The following is a 16,558-nucleotide window of genomic DNA, read 5'->3' on the forward strand; positions in this document are numbered from 1 at the left end:
TGTACGGCATTGCTGTTGTAGTACCTTATCAACTAGCTGGTTGCCTATTGTTACAGATCCACTGGTGAAGACATACGCAAGATATCTCTTGGCCGCAAGCTTTCCGGCTGGAGAGCGACGGCATAACGCACCTCAAAGTTGCTTCCACCAGTGGCATCGTGTTCTGCCCACGATATAACCAAGTTCCTCGCCGATAGGAATGTTGCATCAAGTCCTCTGGATACTTTTGACCTTGATAATAACCACTGAAACGGTAGTAATAAAGAATCAGTCCGGCGACTACCCAGAAAGTTTACGGGACAGGAAGTTGTGATTACACTCCCTCCGTGACCCTGCACGCCATCTCCACGGTATCCCGGAAAACGAGTGGCTGGTTCTTCGAGAGAAATGGCCACTCGGCTGTGGAGAGAACTTTTGTATGCTCCTCATACTTCTTTGTACGCTGGCAATTGGAGTAGTAAGAGAAGTTTAGGTAACCGGTAGACACGGGCCCAGGTGCTTTGTAAGGCACACCACGTCTTGCACATCAGGTAGTCGGTAGATGAGGTCATACAGAGAATAATGCGTAATAATCAAAGTTAATGTTGGCCCTCAGTGGTCAAAAGCTTAGTCATCCTGGTACCTTATTTGTTTGGGCAAAACCGCGAAATACAGACTCTGCAAAGAAAGAATTAGTTACTAGTAGTTTATCGTCTAATTTGTATCGAGTTCGCTTGAAGTACCCCGTAGGGATGCGTTTTTCAGGAGTTTCGTCGGACGCGTACCTTTGTGACGATCCGTTCTAAAACGCCACGTTATACTGTATATGGATTGACATGGATCGTAAAGCTATGGTATGAGCATGTGAAGCTCTCTTATGATAATGGCACGTCGGTAAGTTACGATGCAGAGAGGGTAATGCCGTAATTAGCGGCCGGGTCGTAACAGTACTTTACCGTTTTTATGAAGGATTTCTATACTCTTACCATTTCGGTTGGGTGCAGTTTGTAAGTGCTCTCTTACGTTTGTTCTGAATCCAACTGTCAACGATTTCAGGTGGTGTACGAGGGGTAGGTCTTCTGTGGTCTTCATTGCTAGAACGTCCTGGGCGAGTCTCAAACCAGCTTTTCCACATAACGGATTGGTTGCCGACGTTAGTAGCAGCATCAGGTGGCGATCCATTAAAGCTGAGTATTGACGGAATGAATCTGTGGCCGGCTTTAAGAACTGGGTCCACGTCACCACGAACAGAAATCCTCCACAATATTGATGACGAGTATGGAAATTCAGCTATTACAATTGGTGATTGGAAGCTTCTTCAAGGTACGCAAGATTCACTATTTTGGACGACGCACATTGGTCGGATATTATACAAAATGCGAGCAAAATAACAAAAGAAAAAATTAAAACTAGTTATTTCTTACGGTGCCATTACAATTTCAGATGTACCAATAAAACTGAAATACGTAGTGATACAGGAAAACAAATTTCTGCATCGTGTTACACTACGTACGCTAATTTTCGTTCTATGTAACGTACAATACCAGTTCATAAGTCCGCTGTCAGTTTTAGAATTTTCGATCGATCGGGACAAAAATTCGATATCTCTCCCAAAAAGAGGCGTTAATAAATGTTCCAGGTCGCATTGGAAGATGAAGGTTAGCAGTTTCGTTATGATTTTGTTCCAAATTTTCTACAATTTTATTAGCGTTTACTAGATGATATTGAACATGGTAAATTTTCGCAATTTTCATCTTTCATGAAGTTGCGCGTAATTTTGTAGAAATAAAAATGGGAATTTTTTCTCGTCAGAACTTCGAACAAGGAGCAAGATTCTGTTTTAATTTCGTCGTGTGAAAAAGTTGTGATTTTTTTTATAAATTCGTTTCAATTTTTGTACAGTAATTCAGTTTTGGGAAAATCTGTCGGACCTTGAGAAATATGGGGTTAATCCTTTGCACTCGAGCGGCGCTGATACGGTGCCCAGCCGATTTCAAGTGTGAACTCGAGCGGCGCTGCTGCAGCGCCCGAGTGATTTGACGTCTTGAATCGAGCGACACTGCTACGGCACTTATCAAAGTTTGTTGTTTTCGAAATGTAAATGAATAAACTGGTGAAATTTCATTATTTGTATACGCTTGTTTGTTTATAAATTTTGTTAAGGTACCTGTAAGATGTTCACCTAATTTGGCCGAAATCGTCTCGAGTTGCTGTTTCGCGCAAACAAAAAAGGCCTCGAGCACAAAGGGTTGAAAGTTATGTACTAAGACGAACAGTTACATCATTTTATTTTTACCATGTCAGAATTTTTTCACAATTTCATTCTGAAATTAGTTTATGACTATTTTTTTATTTATTTTATTTTTTACTGCCAGTTCCCGCCATACCGGTAAGAGTATGTCCCCAGAGGTCTACGGTAGACTTGTGCGGGGCAAGGAAAGAGATAGATTAATGACCATCATTATGCGGCTGCAGTCGTCTTAAGAAGTTCTTTAGAAACACCCGCATTCGCACAAGGGACAAGAGAAACTGCAGAAAACCTTGGTGTAGCCGGACCGAGTTCAAACCTCAACCCACCGATTCAGCGTCTGAACGGAGTGACCCTTCATACAATTTTTGCGAGCTGCCACTTAGGTCCTTCTTGACAGGCTGGGGATTTAAACTCAGGTCCTCCCGTTTCGTTGTCTCGCACGCTACGCACTACGCTACTACGTTCGGTATTGATAGTAAAAATTCCTTAAGTTGTCTTATCTCTTGCACTGCTTATTGGGCTTATTGTTTGTTCAAATGCTTTATCAGAACAGATAAGGGGTGAAATTGATTGATTAGGAGAGGTGAGTTTGGTAAAGGGGATAAGAAATGGATGAAATAGGGAAAAGCGAAACCCAGGCTGGAACTAGGGCTTACAAGGAAAGTCTTTCCGCTGACATCCTTAGATTTTAATGAAATTTATACAGGGTGTCCCTAAATTGCCTTCCACGGACTAGCCAGCATGGTACCTCATTAAAATCGAACCGAGAATTTCTTTTCCGGAAGCTCGTCCGACGCATAGTTTTTGAATTATAAGCGATAGCGCTAGGCCAATCAGAGTGCACCATTTCATCTAGATTTGCCGCCACGGAAATTGCTGTTTTGTTCGACTGGGTGAATTATTAATATTCGTTTACGAATTAAATATCGGCACCTCCCCTCTCTCGCTGCTGTACCCCTTTTCGGGCGCTGACCTCGGTATTGTTGCCGCGGCACACGCTGCCGGCCGCACATCCATGGGCGCACAGTTGTGTGTGTAAACAGAAGCGCATTCTCAAGCATAAGGGGTACAGTAGCGAGAGAGGGGAGGTGCCGATATTTAATTTGTAAACGAATAATAATAATTCACCCAGACGAACAAAACAGCAATTTCCGTGGCGGCAAATCTAGATGAAATGGTGCACTCTGATTGGCCTAGCGCTATCGCTTATAATTCAAAAACTATGCGTCGGACGAGCTTCCGGAAAAGAAATTCTCGGTTGGATTTTAACGAGGTATCATGCTGGCTAGTCCGTGGGAGGCAATTTAGGGACACCCTGTATATGTTATTCTACATCAAAATCGAAGAGACATGTATTTTTTATATTGGCGGAAAAACGTTTCTAGGGGGTGAAATTGTCCTTTGAAATTGAGACCTCCGAGGGGTTCTTTTCAGGTTTAACCTATTTTCACTTGAGATAATCGAATGCACCCAAATGGATGATTACCATAATGATAAACGATGAAAAATGAAACTGGTTTCATATCGGGGGGTTGCATAGGAAATAAGTTATAGGGGTTGAAATTCATAAAATCGTCATAACAAAAAAAACTATTGCATCTATCTCGATGGTTTCAATTGCACTTTGTAGAGCGAAAAAAGATTATACATGTGGGTTTTTGCGTTTTTCTCGCAAATCAAGTTAAGGGGGTAAACTACCCCTATGTATGTTTACATTTAATCCCAATAAAACGGCAGTAATTCTTTTTTTTTCATTCCTTCTCCTAGTAATATGTTTTTTTTTAATTTACCACAACCCCATCACGTATATAGCATTCAATGAACGGTTTTATCTAGGAGCCAACTTATTTATAGATCGATCTTTCGTTGAAAAAGTATTTATATATGACTCATCAATAATTCTGACTGATTTATATTTGGCAATGAAATAACATAAGCATACGATAAGCGCTTACACATATTCGTTTCGGTAGATAAGACAAAGTTTTGGGATGAGGCACAGAAAAACTGCGTAGTCAAGTAAAAAAAACAGAGCGTATAATATGCTTGTATCTTTTATTGATAATATTTCAACAGTTTAATAAAATAATCACTATAGCAATAAATAGAAGTAAGTATACAATCATATGCTCTATTAGCCGTTGTAAGTACTGTAGTAATGATAGTCATTGAAAAAGTGTTTGAAACATAACGACTTTTTACACCAAGAACAGCGAACAATAGCAACATTTTCACATCTTGGAACTTCACAGTGTGAGTTGCAGGATTCTCCAAATGCAAAGCGTAGAAGATTCTTAAAATTCGCTGGTTTTTCTTCTATGTAACCACTTTTGTACCAAGAAGATTTGAAAAGATCGATATAACGTGGTGACGACAGTTGGTTATGAACAAGTGACTGAAGCTTTATGATATTGTTTCTCAAATGCAAATCAATATCATAATTCATCAAAAGACAATTATCAGAAAAATATCTAACAATATTTTTCCATACCCGGAATCCAAAAACATCGAGGGGCTGGATTTTTCCGGTAGTTCTTTTAGGTATAATCGTTACTTTGACATCGCTATTTGAAGGTTTCAGATCAAGTACAGCTTGGGGACAGTGTCCAGTCCAAGAATCAATCAGTTATAAAGATTTTGAACGAACTTTCGGGAAAAATACATGCTGCAACCAAATTTTAAAATGATCTGAGAATAGAAAAACTTGTTATTTTTTCATTCGAAAAAATGTCCATACAAAAACAGTGGGTATAATTTATATCTGAAGTAAGCTTCCCAGACTTGGATACGTCTCTGTTTACATTATCTGGTCTGAAAAGCGTTTTCTCCACTATTGAACCAATCTTGCCAGTTGTTTCTTTTAAAACCAAAAATAGAGGACATAGCAGCTTGCCGTCGGCTGATATAGTCGGCTGAATAGTGTAACTGTGGCTCGCAGAAGAGACTGATTGTACAACACATTGTACTTGCTTCTCTCCTTCGACTGCTAAAGTTCTTCCGAAATGCATTTCGAGTTTGGGAGCCACTCCGATCTGATCTTGATCCGAATTTTGGGAAAAAACGTATCACTAAAATAAGAAATAAGAAAAAAAAGAATTACTGCCGTTTGATTGAGATAACATGTAAATATACATAGGAATAGTTCACCCACTCGACCTGATTTGCGAGAAAAACGCAAAAACCCATATTTATTATTTTTTTTTTTCGCTCTTCAAAGTGCAATTGAATCCATCGAGATAGGTGCAATAATTTTTTTGTTATAACGATTTTATGAATTTCAACCCCCATAACTTTTTTCTTATGCAACCCCCCGATATGAAACCAGTTGGATTTTTTATCGTTTATCATTAAGGTAATTATCCATTTGAGTGCATTCGATTATCTCAAGTGAAAATAGGTGAAATCTGAAGAGTATCCCTCGAAGGTCTTAACTTCAAAGGATAATTTCACCCCCTAGAAACGTTTTTCTGCCGATAAAAAAAATACGCGGCTCTTAGATTTTGAAGTAGAATAACATTTATAAATTTCATCAAAATCGAAGGATGTCAGCGAAAAGACTTCCCTTGTTAGTTATTCGGATCCAACTGCACGTAGTTGAAAATGGTTTACAAGGGAAGGCCACGACGTTCGGATCACGGATTTTCTTCAAACTTTGCACACTTTTCGTACTCCATTAGAACGACATAATGTGCAAGTAGCAAGGCGTACTACTATGGCGTTTTCGCGAAAATTGCAAGAGAAATCTTACGAAGAAGATGACGGACACTGGTCATATTCTTTTTCATATATATTACAATTCAAAGGTAGTGTAACGAAAAAATACGTGTTCAGTGCCTGAGCGTCGTTTTGTACCCGTGTCATTGCGATCTCCGTGCAAGCCGCGCTCGATCGATTCGTCTCCGCAGGGATGCCAAATCTCGCGTAGATGAGGAGGCGAGCGCGCATCACGCATTTTTTAAAACAGTCGAGTTAAGTCGTCCGTCTAGTGACGATCGTGAGTGACGCCGTGCGTTCTCTCGTACCACGACCAAAAGACGAGAGGCCCAAATATACTCTCGTATACGTTCGCTCTACGGAGTAAGGTAGATGAGTACGGCCCGAGTGTCTCTCATTCTACACGGGACCGAGTGCCCATACACGCATACCAAGGGTCTTGCACCCTTCCATCATACAACGAGCCCGAGCGCTCTTGGTGTACTACCAACACCAATCATACTCTCATACACGTTCGCTCCTCGGAGTAAGGCAAATGCAAATCATACGAAATTCGATCGAATCGAATAAAACAAAAATCGCAATACGAAACGCACTCGAGATCGCGGTGGCATGAGCAAAACGGGCTGTAACCGGCATATACCCATTCATATACACAATCGACACATGCTTTTATACGTTTACAAATACACGTTCATACTTCGTGGGTTTTTATGCCGCAAGGCTTTTCCCACAAGAGCCAATAAACATTCATAATTCGATGGCTGAAACGCGAGAGTTTTTTTATTCAAGAAACCTCAACCTCTATCCTTCATACTAATAAAAAAGGTTCAATTCAAAACTACGAGGCAACTTCGCCTATGAAGAAGCTTCGACTATACATACGTGTATTTGCATGAACTTTTATCGAATTTCCAATTTTATATTGCTATGAAAGAATGTGAATTCAAAAATTTGGTGATTTCGAAAAATTAACGACGGAGTCAGAAATCGAACCTGGCGTTTAGAGATGCTTAGCTGGAGCCTTACTACATTAGACCCCCTAGCCTAGATATTATTGATTCTGATGAAATGTCCGACGAAATTTTTCCACACCCTATAACCATAAACGTCAATGGGTTGAATTTTTCCGGTTGTTCCTTTAGGAATAATTTTCGACTCAACGTCTCTATTCGAAGGCGTTGCCTCACGGACAGCTGCAGGGCCATGGAGACTAGACGTAAGAAGGCCGAACGCATATGGCGGAATCGTCGAAAAGTGAATCGTGAAAGTGATGAAAGATCTTGTAATTCTGGATGTATCCGCAAGCGATACCAGCGCCTGGTTACGAATAAGATACATACGTGAGGATCGGTTTTGGTACCGCCGCCAGGCGGGTAAAATCCGCGGATCGTTCGTCACTTTCACAGTCCATTTTGCCAGCATTGGATTCGGCCTCCTTATCTCCAGTCTATATGTGCAGGGCAGTGGCTACTCCATGAATCAATCAATAGTAAACTTTTTGAACCAACGTTGGGGAAAAAACAAGATGCAACCAAGTTTCAAAATGTTTTGAGAATATAATAATATGATATTTAGTAAATATATAATTATTATAAGTATATTAAAAAAGTTAACCAGGTTAACTAATTAGCTAACCATCAGCTTAGCCGGTTAACTCAAATTAGCTAAGCTAATAAGCTAATCAGCTAATTTTTGACCGGCTAAAAGTTAAATTAATTTTCAAAGATACATGTATATATGATATAGGAGTGACTATTCACACGTAAAAAAGCCGCATTAAATCCACGCAGCGGGAATATAAGGCCCTTAAATCCACGCCGCGCGAATTTAAGGGCTTTGTAGTCACGCTGAGTGGATTTAACGTAACTTTTTTTTTTTTTACGTATGAACATAGCTGTCCATATGGTATATGTATATATAATTACAATTGTGGCGCGATGGTGAAATTCAATTCTAAATTCAATAAAATTGAACGGTGCTCATTTAAGATCAATTTATTACTTAATGTCTAATATAAACAATTTGAAATAATATTAAATTAACATGACTGATTGTCTATCAACATTTTTTAATCAGTTTCTTCTATCATTTCACGATTTTGATATAAAAATATCAATAAATTAGCGTTATCTGGTAATAAACAACTCCTTTTAGTGGAAATAACATTTCCTGCTGTTGAAAATACTCGTTCGGATGGTGTACTCGAGGATGGGATGCCCAAATATCTTCTTGCATACGTAGCTAAAATTGGGTACTTATGACGCTTAGAGTTCCACCACAGCAGAGGATTAACTCCCTTTGGGATAGTTAACTCTCTGTCATACTTGCCGGTTTCTTTTTCAATAGCAGTCTTATTTTCAAAACTTAGTGTTCGCTCAAGGTCCCCTGATAAACCTCGTTCAGGATCGAAGAGGTACTCCAAGTCTTTTTCTCTTTGATCTTTGGCCGAAGTTTGAAATTCATGATGCGTATTCTCAACTGATATTATTTCTAATAAGGCATAACTTTTTGTCGATAGGGTTGAGATTCATCACGTAAGTCTTTATACCTGAAATATAAAGTACAATTGACTATAGTTAATTAATATAGTGAAAATATTATAAAATAAAATTTGTTGAAACAAGATCGACTTTGCACGCACGTAAGGGTGTAAGACTTCTCATTGATTTCGAATTAAATGTGAATGAAATAAATACCTTGGATCTAAGTAGCATGCAAGCCCACATGCAGCAACACTTGTAGTTTTTAAGAACCTAGTTCTTAACTCGTCTTCCAATATATCCTTCAACAAGTGTATCCCTTCGCTGTCATCATCTTTCGGCTGTAAAAATTTTTTAACCATTGAATGAGCGGTTGGTCGCACCATCGCAATTGTTGATTGTGATTCTGAAGACATTATTCTTGTAGCAACATCGAAAGGTTCTAAGATCTTTTTAACATCAGCTATATAATCCCAATCATCATTGCTCAAGAGCAATTTTTTCATTGATTCAGCAGTTGTCACTTCTTTATCTAACAAAACAGATGTTATTGCATCACGTTGTTCTATAACACGTCCAATCATTGCGAAAGCTGAATTCCAGCGAGTAGGGCAGTGACTTATTAAACGATGATTCGGCAAACGTAATTTTTTTGAGCATAAGTTAGAGCTGTACTCGCTTCATTTGAGTGCTTAAAATGCCCAACTAGAGCAGAAATTTTTCGTAAACAATCAGATAAAACTTTATCTTTTAAAGCCCTTTCAACGACACATTGTAGGGAATGACAGAAACAGCGAACGCTCACATCTATTTCAGTATCGTTGCTCCAATAATCTCATATGGCAGCAACCATATAAGGTGCATAATCGTGGACAACAGCTATAACTTTTTCATATACATTCCAACTCGACAGTCCTTCTTTCAAATGATTGTAAGTATTTTTCGCAGTGTGACTTTCAGACATTTCTAATGTATCCAGCGTAAATGAACGGAGGTTCCATTGGTCATCAATCGCGTGTGCAGTGATTGTGACAAATGAATCATTGGCACGTGAAGACCAACCATCGGTTGTAATCGAAATATTTGGAAAATTGTTCAGAGTCGAAATCAATTTGTTCCGAACAACGTCATGAATGCCTTGCAGACGATTCCTGATAACTGGTACGCTTGTTTTAGTATACTCAGGACAAACAGTCCTTAGAAATTGCTCGATTCCAGGTCCTTCGGCAAACGATAATGGAAGCATATCCATAACGATCATCTTGACCAATGAAATAGTAATAGCTTCAGACTTGGGATTCTATAAGAAAAACAAGGAAAAAAATATCATTGGACTTGATATAATTTATAAATACATAAATCAATATCGCAAATTGACAAAATATATAGAATTTTGACAATCAACTTGATTCTTCAACAAAATTACTTACGTTGCGAGTATAATATTTTCTAGTAGGTAATTTGCGCCGCTTCTCATGATTATTTTTAGTGCTTGAACCTGTTCAAGGGTCTGGATTTTCTGTAGTTAGTCTTCTTCGTTTATTTCCAGTAGAATTCAATTCAATTTCATCTTCGGATCTATTACATTCATGAATTTTAAGTTATTTATTGATAGCAGTGGTGAATCAAAATAAAAATACTTATTATCTTATAAAAATTAGAAACATTCCACTTACAGTAATAAAAAAAAAAACACAGAAATTGTGAATTTACGTACTGAGACTCAGAATCACCTTCGTTGATTAAAATAGCTGCTTGGTCTTTGTCAGGATGCTTATTCTTCATGTGATATCGCAAAGATGATGTAGTTTTTTTAACATTATACTGAACTTCACAATATTTGCACTTCGCATATCCATTTGTAAGTTGAACAAAATGTTTCCATATCGGAGCCATGATAAATAACAATTTAACTCAAAATTTTTTATGTTCAAGTGTGAGTAGTGTATATATGAGAGTTCTGATTGAAGATGGCGGCGCTCCCCCCGACCTCCCCCCCCAATCCGCAGCGCCCCCCTACCCCCCCCCTCCCCCCTCAAATGCGCAGCCACCCCTATCCCCCCCCAAATTCGCAGCGCCCGCCCCATCCGCGGCGGTGCCCCCCCGCCCCCCCTCCTAATTCGCGGCGGTCCCCCCCCCCCCCCCCCCCCCGTCGCACATTTTCGGGTTTTGCTGCTAGATGGCTGTTTTCATAGGATTTGACACACGCACACACACACACACACGCGCGCAAACACACAAAATAATTCCTGTCGAGACTTGTTTGGCGCCGGAAAGCCGCACATAAATCGGATAGGGTGAAAACCCGCTAGATCTATTGAGAAAATTCCAGGAAATGACCCCTGAAGGAATGTTTAAAACGGCGTTTTGAATGCTTTTAACAATTTTTTTATTTAACATCAAGTACATTTAGTTTTCTTATTCTATTCTGAATCATCTTATTCTAAATTTTAACGAGTAAAATTATACATATTATTTTCAATATCCATATTAATTAAACATATTATTATTCCAAAATTGACTTATACCAATTTTTTTACAGTACCACTGATCGGATTATATTCAAGAATGCGGTCATGCAAGATCATGTAGTAGGCAGGAGTGTGTAGTGGAAACGTAATGCTACAGTCAAATTCCAATCGAATGTCCACAGGTCCAGTTTTCAATGTTTCGTTCTGCTTAGAGCAATCGATGACGATAAGGGGAGCATGGTTTATAAATTCACGCCTCCATAGCAAAGGCTCAGCTTCTTTGTTATAGTAGCTCATTTGAAACCAAACATACATATTATGGAGAATGGCGTATTGATTATTGTATGTATCAAGATTCACATTTCCGTAGGGATAGCACTGTGAGTTGAGGAAGAGTTTTACATCTCTGATCCGACAATGATCAAATACGCCAGCATTTTTCAGCGGCTCGTTTCTCCTTGCAGTTTGAAATCCTAGAACGACATATCTCGGCTTCTCAAGCTGCGTGGATGTCTTGACTGACCATATATGCCGCGTTGTTGATGGGAGCATCGGATACACGTACGTTTCCCAAGAACGAAAACTCATGGATACGGCCGGATCCTTGGCGATGGAGTTGAGTAGCTGGATTTTCGGTTTATCTGCCAGTTTGATGTAGGGCAACAACCACTCGATTTTATTCAGGGTGATTTTAAAGTTTTCCGTCGCCGAAGTCTGAATCACGGCATTCAAATCAGTGTTGGAACGTGTGAGAATTAACTCGTGTTGAGCGTTGACGATGACTCGACGATAATCTTCGGCGAAGCCTAGCACATAATTTAACGGTAAAACAACATCGAAATTTCCGGCGGCATCGGTCAGTTCCTTATCCCCACTCAACCGCCCGGTATTATCCAGACTATATTGCTGGCCTGGAGTCAAAGATACGTAACCCTTCATAGTGCTGGTGATGCCAACATTTTTATTCCGATCAATCTCTTCACCGTTTAACTCGTAGTGAACTTCCTCAAACAAATGACAAACAGCCATATTGATCAATTTCGCAACCGTCACCGCAGCCACACCATTATCCTTTGTGATTTTTCCATGAATGTGTAGAGAGCTTTCAATAGGCAGTGGACACAAGTCTTGATGTGGAACAACAATATGGATTTCATCGTTGTTCTGGAAGGTGGACGATGCAAACGGCTGATGAGCATGAATCTCAGAGTGCGCGATCGATTCGTCGAATACCACAGGTTTCTGTATTCTTATTATTTCTTCCATGGTAACACACACACAGGATGCAGAGAACACGAATTCTTATTTTCCAAAATTTCCACGTAATCAAAGACCCAGGCTCTGGAAAAACCGAACGTTCAGAGGTGTCAGTCTCGTAGGCGGTGTAAACGTTGTCAGAGATGTCGGGCGACTGATGATATTTGGCCATGACGTTTAAGTTTTATAACTTTTGCCCAACTTTCTCGTCTCAAACACGATTCCCATTATTTGAGTGATTTCACGTGTAAACGTACAGTAATCGTTTCGCCGCGAAAATCAATCAGCTCGTCGTCTTGATCGACTATTCTCAGCTGTAAATGATGTATCGACTGTCGGGCTCGATGCTCGTTTATGTACGCCCATGTGGTTATGCCACACTCAACGCGTAAAGTATTAACCTTCAGTATGGCTACGGGTAATTCAGATTTATGAGTAACGTTTCGTGATAGCTCAACCGCCTTAAATCACAATAGTCGGCCGATGGAATCTTTGGGCCTAAAGTCTACCACATGATTGCATGTGACTTCACTGTTCAGCTCGTTGTTGTTAGCTGTCAGACTAAGGGTGATGTCGGAGGGTAGCTCCTTATGCAGAAAATTTTCAATATCCTGAATTTCATAGCTTCCCGTGGGTATCGCGATGCTTTCTCCGCTGTTGTCCGCTCGTTTCAGGTAGAATTTATTACACCTCTCATGAATATTGGATATTGAATTGAATGTCAGGAACTCGACGAGTCCGAGAACATATTTCTTCTCTGGTTATAACTCGATTGAGGGGAAAAATTGAGCCTCCATCACGGAGGATGTGCCTGACAGTGTTAACGTCAACGATTCTGGCATGACTAATGCTTGCTCATGTAAAACCTGTCTTTTTATAGCTGTTCACTGAGAAATTTGAGACACAAGTGGCCGCAAATGACAGTATCATATTCTTGATACCTCTTATGATTGTATTCAACGCTACCAACACCGAGATACCTAATCAAGTCCTTAGACGATTTCAAATCTTCGAAACTATCGAAATACAGAACATGGTCACCATTTTTCTTGTACGCAGCCCAATGTGTCCCCGGACCGTTTTTATCGTCAAGATTAATAATTGCAAATTCTCGCATTTTTGGTCCTGATTTCGGCAGATCATTCCGCATGAAAACATCTCGAAAATGCGAAATTTTAATATTTTCAGCATAGTTGCGTAAATCAATGTTGGTGAGAGCTCAGTGTGGCAGCTTTACTAGTTTTTTGCCGGACGAAAGTACAGGCCAATTCCGCTGCGGTAGGGTCGCAGGTATAATCCCTTGCTCAAAGCAATTGCCTCCATTGTTGCATTGTGCCGTTTGGCCTCTTTCAACTGATGTGTGTTGACACTAGCTTCGTCGACAGCCGGAGCCATACCCGCAGCACCACCCGCAAGAGCCCCAGTAGCGCTTAGACCGGCCAGAATTGGAATGAGAAACGGCAGGATGCTGCCAATTTTATCAGGCACAGGTATAACGCGAGGCATACGAATATCCTTCCCAGTCCCACGCGCAGCCGCACGAGCACCCGCCAAAGCCGACTCGACAGCTTTATAACCCGGTCGCATGGCGACCTTTGCTGCTGTGATGATGGATTCAAGATTCACAGTTCTCTTCCGCTGTTTACTCTTCCCGTCAGTTCCAGATTTTTTCTTCGCAGCCACTCCATGTTTCGACCGCTTTGCAGCTAAGCCCATTCCGAGTTTAGATTCAGCTTTCATGGTGTTGGTGGCTCCCCAGGCTACAGCCTTTTCACCCACACTAGCGTCCTTGGCCAAGACGCGATTCCACGCCTTCTCAGCGAGCGCTTTGTCGGCAAGATTTCTCGCTGCGGTATCGCGATTCTTTGCGTATGCAATGTCGTGGTCTTTACACGCGGCATCCAGCGGATTGATCCCCAAATCTCCACGAGCCAACCTCTTGGCCAATTTCGTTTCAGGTCCGCAGTACTGATACCCTGGCACATGCAATTCAACTGGGAGATGATTAATGATTTTATTTAACAAACCACCACCGCGTTTTTTCCGTGTTCACATCCTCATAGTCAGGCAACAACTGACATGACTTCTATAAAAGGCGGAATTTATATACCGTCATCTCAGTTTTCGTTGTCATGCTAACGAAAGATCATGAGATTTCAAGATCAGCCCGATAAACTACCTATCGCAAATTTCGATAAAATGGTTCGACGTGGTAAGAGGAAGATAAAAAAATGACATGAAAAATTGCTGCCAAATACCGTGAGAGCAATTTTTTGCCGGCCATCCAATTGCGGTAAAACTAACGCTCTCCTCGCACTCATCACTCACGGCAATGGATTGCGATTCGAAAATGTCTACGTCGATTCGAAATCTCTCATCCAGCCGAAGTATCAATTTTTGCAAAAGTCACTAGAACCCGTGCAGGAAGTGAGTTACTTCCCGTTTCGCGAGAATGATGAGGTTGTAAGACCGGAAGATGCTCGCCCCAACTCTGTTATGATTTTCGACGATGTGGCCTGTGAAAAGCAGGATAATATTGGAGCATACTTCAGCATGGGCAGGCATCGCGATATCGATAGCTTTTATCTAAGTCAAACGTATGCGCGCATTCCAAAACACCTAGTGCGTGCCAATGCAAACTTGATGGTGCTATTTCGGCAGGATGATATGAATCTGAAACATATCTACAACGATCATGTGAACGCGGACATGACGTATCAGCAATTTAAAGACTTGTGCTCGGCATGCTGGAATGATGACAATTACAGTTTTACCGTAATTGACAAGGATAGCGGAATCAATGGGGGGCGACATAGGAAGGGGTGTGACTGCTTTATAAGCATAAACTAACATAAACTTGCACAGTTTCGTTGCAACAATCGAGCCGGCAACATGGAGAGTGCCAAGATTCGTAAGCATAGCGATACATTGAGTGAAATATCAAAAGCATTCGATGTCATACGGCGGAAGCATAAGATGCTCAAGTTGGACAAGGACACGACCGAACAGGTTATGGGAGAGGTATTCAAGCCTTTAGTAACACCGTTGCAAGAATTGGTTGATACCTCAAGAAAGCAGCAGCAGCATATTAAACGGAAAATTAAAACGGAACTACCGGATGTGACAATGAAAAAAGAAGAAGAAAAAGATGACGAGAGTACCGGGGATGATGATGATGATGATGATGATGAGGAGGATGAGGATATGGATGAAGGGAATTTCATGGATGCAAATGATAAAACACTGAAGTTTGGTGAAATTTCTACTACAAGTACGCCGGTGAAGAAAACAACGGATTCCACGGCGGCGCAATATTTGAAAATGTTTAGCTCAAGTAAAAAGAGGGATTTGGATACCACATACGGTGTTCGAAAGTTGACAAACGGTATGATGATTGGTGATACGCCGAACAATTTCACTGATAATCTGGTCAATGTGGGGGATAAAAGTCATGAGAGAACACCTGGATTACTTGAATGACTGTTTAAAAAATCACCCGATGCATTGATTGTAAATGATGTGGATAGGAATAATTATATAAAAATTGTAACGACGACAAATGCGCATCGAAATCGTTACCGAGTCGATGGAAGCCTTCGAGATAATTCAAAAAGCGCAAAGTATAGAAATTTCATTGCACAACACGTTGGCTCGCCGAAAAAATCAGGTAAAGGCTTACCCGACTATAAGATTGCGCGAAAGGAGGGGCAGGATGTTGATTACGTCTGCTGGGATGATCTAAATGAAATTGTAGATCGTCTCCGGCTGCTTATTGCGTCACAGGCTGCAGGCAATACCAGCCATTCCAACGAAATAGTCTTCATTATTGAGGAGTTGCGCGAGGCTGGAACCGTTTATTAGCGACGTGTAAACGTAAAATCATCATTTGTTCAGTGACCGTCCAGTGATGAGCATAGACATATTCGGGCGACACTCGGAGCGTGGTGGGGGTAAAAGATTTATTCGATGGCCTCCGGGTGTTGGATTCAAAACCACCAACGACAATCAGTATGATTTGGACGGTAAACGATTGTGTAACATAGCTGATCCGCAGCACTCCGTCGATGCCGTTTCCCTAAAAGTTCTCAATACTGCTTTACAGTCTATGGCTGCGGATATTGTGGATACTTTTCAATCAAATTTTGAGAGTTTCGCGCATAATTACAACGAGGAGTCGAAACAGCTACGCTTCAATAACAAAATCATTGAAAATACGTTGAGTCGCATTAAACATATTGGGGAGCAGGCAACACCAACGTTGGGACAGACCGGCAGGGAATTAGTATCGATTGAGGAACCAGAGTGGTTGGACGTCAATTCGAAAAATTGATAGGTGAAGAGTTGCGAACAATGAAGACTGTCATAGCCGCCGAACTTCACAGACAGGCTCGACGCAACTATCC

The 16,558-nt window shown here is 40.7% G+C and overlaps 1 protein-coding gene across 1 annotated transcript in view; it reads left to right on the forward strand.

Moving 5' to 3' along the window:
* LOC124220168 (arylsulfatase B) overlaps positions 1-16,558 on the forward strand; it is a 557,318-nt gene that overhangs the window by 282,190 nt on the left and 258,570 nt on the right. Inside the window, exon 6 of the mRNA XM_046628671.2 lies at positions 1,036-1,302. Within this exon, the coding sequence (XP_046484627.1) occupies positions 1,036-1,302 (267 nt within the window). The remainder of the gene's footprint in view (positions 1-1,035; positions 1,303-16,558) is intronic.

Source organism: Neodiprion pinetum, chromosome 1 (assembly GCF_021155775.2).
Source record: "Neodiprion pinetum isolate iyNeoPine1 chromosome 1, iyNeoPine1.2, whole genome shotgun sequence".
In the NCBI taxonomy this organism is placed as follows: domain Eukaryota; kingdom Metazoa; phylum Arthropoda; class Insecta; order Hymenoptera; family Diprionidae; genus Neodiprion; species Neodiprion pinetum.